The sequence below is a fragment of the Peromyscus maniculatus genome, chromosome 16 (genome assembly GCF_049852395.1).
Source record: "Peromyscus maniculatus bairdii isolate BWxNUB_F1_BW_parent chromosome 16, HU_Pman_BW_mat_3.1, whole genome shotgun sequence".
Lineage (NCBI taxonomy): Eukaryota > Metazoa > Chordata > Mammalia > Rodentia > Cricetidae > Peromyscus > Peromyscus maniculatus.
In genome coordinates this window covers 29,191,310-29,194,520 of record NC_134867.1, presented here as the reverse complement: position 1 = coordinate 29,194,520, position 3,211 = coordinate 29,191,310, and the positions used below count along the sequence as shown (strand labels likewise).

The following is a 3,211-nucleotide window of genomic DNA, read 5'->3' as shown; positions in this document are numbered from 1 at the left end:
ATTTTCTCCTAATGTAAACTAATCATATAGGAGTCTGTTATTTGAAGGAAGAATACCATTTTGTAACAAAATGGCTTACTTTGTTTATGAAGCAAGTCCTCATTCTTGGGGAGACTAGCTGGATGACTAGCAGATAAAGAAAGATGCTTGCCACCAAGCCTGATGACCTGAGTCCAATCCCTGGGAACCCCATGGTCGAAGGCGTGGAAAAAGAAAGCACTGAAATATTTGCTCACAGATAAAGCAAGCTAGTAACATCCGTAGTTCTTAGTCTACAGTTTCAGATGTCTTCAGAATTTTTGGAGGTGCTTTTTAATTAATATAATTCTTTCCCTGCCTTATTGAATAATAGAATTGCTTGGATAGCTTTCAAATACACTCATGCTTAGGACCCAAGAATTCCAAAGTGACTGATATGGGATCAGCTCAAGTCCACTTGGCCCCATATCCATGGGTTCTTCAAACTTGGATGCAGTCAAGTGCGTATAAATAATACTTGAAAAAACTATCAGAATATGTAGTACAGTCTTTTTGCTATTGTGTATATATATATGATAGTTATTTTCATGACATTTGGTTGAATCAGTTTTATAAATGATATGGAGACAACTGAAAGTATACAGGAGATGTATAAGAGATCTTATGCGGATATACAACAGATTTGAGTATCCTTGGGTTTTGATATATGTTTTAAATTGTGTGTGTGTGTGTGTGTGTGTGTGTGTGTGTGTGTGTGTGTGTGTGTGTGTGTATTATCCACAGAGACCAGAAGAGGGCATCTGATATCTGATTCCTCTGGAGCTGGAGTAGAGGCAGTTATGAGCCACTGATGTAGGTGTAGATGTAGGACCAAACTTAGGTCCTCTGCCAGAGCAGTACAGGCCCTTAACCACCGAGCCATCTCTCCAGCACAGATTTGGGTGTCTTGAGGAGGGGGCCCTGGACCCAATTTTCCATCAATACTTAAGCATAGGTAACTGCATTCTGATCGGAAAGTCAGGTTGGAAAGCTCCAATGATGTCAGTGTCTGCTTCTGTCCAGACACAAAGGCATCCACGGGGACCTCTGCTTTTGCATTTGACCAACAACCAAGACTCTCCGCTTGGCCGGAAGTCAGCAGGAACCTTCTATAAGACCCATCTGCAAGCTTTTGTTTCGTGCAAATTTCCTCAAAGAACTCCGTTCTGTCAGTTTAGCCTCAACACCAGACCATCTTCAGTACCTGGGCAGTTCCCTCCTCTTCCATGGACGCCCTCCCACCCGGCCTCATGACTGATCACGTGGTCTGCCTCAAGGAAGAATCTTGTTAGTCCAGAAGCATTTTGACAGAATCCCTCTCCTTGCTGATGCTTCCCTGAGTAATTCTGCACCCACTGACCCCATATTGCCCACTGGCTACACATCCACATTTGCTCATGCTTTGGGGAGTTGAGCCCAAACTTCGCCATTACAAGACTCTTTTAAGTGGGGCTCACAATTTCCCTACGGTGTCCTGGACTAGCCGCCTTAACCGTTATTAAACAACTCCTTCCTCCTTAAGGCGCACTCTTCTTCGCTATTAAGATAATGGAGGACAGGGTACTGAAAGCTGCAGCTCCCTGCCAGGACCTTGGCTGATGGAACCAATGAGGAGTATGGTTCATGCTGTTCGGTCTACTGTGATCCTGGCAGCAAACCAGTTCAATGACTCCAGACCTAAACACTGCCAAACTGCCCTCAGAGACGCTCTTGCCTCTAGAACACAAGAGTATGAGGTCATGAACCCCCTTACTTTTTTTTTTTTCTTTAAGGCTTTGATGTATTTAAAAGACACCACAGAATTCCTTAGTGTGAAGTAAGGTGGTCCTGATGGCGTTAATGCAACCCATTCCCTCTGCGTAATACTTCCAAAGTGGACTCCTGGGTGCTTCCTTCCTCTCTGCCCCTCGCTCCACATCTGACCACATCTGATCCTTTACTCTTATTCTTAAACGATCCTCTAGAGTTCTCTGGACTCCTCTAGCGGACACCCGGAGCACACAGAGGAGGAGGCCAGCCCTTAATTAAGCCTGGCGCCCGGTGCGGCTGGGGCGGTACAGACCTATCGCTGACCTCGGAAATCCAGGATACGGTTATCAATCTGGAGGTCGGGGGGGTGGGGGTGGGGGGCTTGTGAAGCTTTCTCGCCTTTGAAAGCCAATCCTCCTGCCTCAGCCCTTGCATTGCAGGGATACAGAGTCTCCACCGAGCCACCACCTTACCGCGCGTCCCCGTCACCCCAGCCCGCACTTGTGAACCAAAGGACGCGAGCCCACGGCGGGAGTCCCGAGGAACCCGCTCCCCCAGGGAGACGAGCGCAACGATCCGGAGCCTGCACAACAGGTCCTCTGGGCACCCTCCATGGTGAGGAAGTGGGAACGACTGACTGCAGGAAGGGGTAGTGCAGAGAGGGATACGATCTCTGCAGGAGGGCTACTCGGTTTCTGGGTCCCCAGCCCCTTCCCTGGTCCCCAGCCCCGCAGCAAATTCCGAGTTAAGCTAGGGATGCAAGCGTGATCCCGAAGGCGCGCGTAGGCGCGGAGTTCCACACGCGTAGGCTGTCCCTGTCGGTCCAGGAGTAAAGTTAGCTAGTGCAGGAAGAGAGTCTTCTCTGTGCATCTCAGGACCAGACCTCGGGGGAGGGGACAGGCGACCACCCACCTTGTGCCTGCGCCTCCATGGTGGACGCCGACGTGGAGCTGAGAGCCGCGGGGGACGCGCGGACGCCTGGTGGAGCAGATGGCAGCGGTGCCCGAGCTCGGGAGACAGCGAAGCCCCGCCGCTCTCGTGCCCTCTCCCGGCGCGCGTGTCGCGAGCTCTGCGTGGAGGGGGCGGGGGACTGCGGGCGAGCTGCCACCGCTGGCCGCCGCTGGTTACCTCCGCCCCTTCCAGTCCACCTGGTCCACGGAGCGCTGCCAAGAACCACAGGTCGGGCGCCACCTGCCGGCCGCTCGCCGCACCCGGCGGCAGGCTTCCCCTCCGGCTGCACCCATGCATGCCCTGATCAACAACCAACTTGGCCCAGAGACGGGCAATGCAAGGGACAAATGCCTTGGCCAGAGGAAGGTCGGGAGTGTTAGGGGTGCGTTACTGAGCCATTGGTCCCGGTGGAGATAGTAGTGTTAGGTTCCTGGGAGCCCCAGTGCCAAATTTTTGTCAACTGACCATTACATAACTTTGTTTTATATGCCTG

The 3,211-nt window shown here is 51.7% G+C and overlaps 1 protein-coding gene across 6 annotated transcripts in view; it reads right to left on the bottom strand.

The window, feature by feature from the left end:
• Window positions 1-2,901, bottom strand: part of Tpd52l1 (TPD52 like 1) — a 110,067-nt gene extending 107,166 nt beyond the window's left edge. The window contains exon 1 of one of the 6 annotated variants that reach the window (XM_015999744.3): window positions 2,680-2,901. In XM_015999744.3, the coding sequence (XP_015855230.1) occupies window positions 2,680-2,698 (19 nt within the window). In that variant the 5' untranslated portion in view covers window positions 2,699-2,901. The remainder of the gene's footprint in view (window positions 1-2,679) is intronic. The other 5 variants (XM_006981256.4, XM_006981255.4, XM_042262125.2 and 2 more) reach the window with 5 other exon arrangements.
• Between the last annotated feature and the right edge of the window lie 310 nt (window positions 2,902-3,211).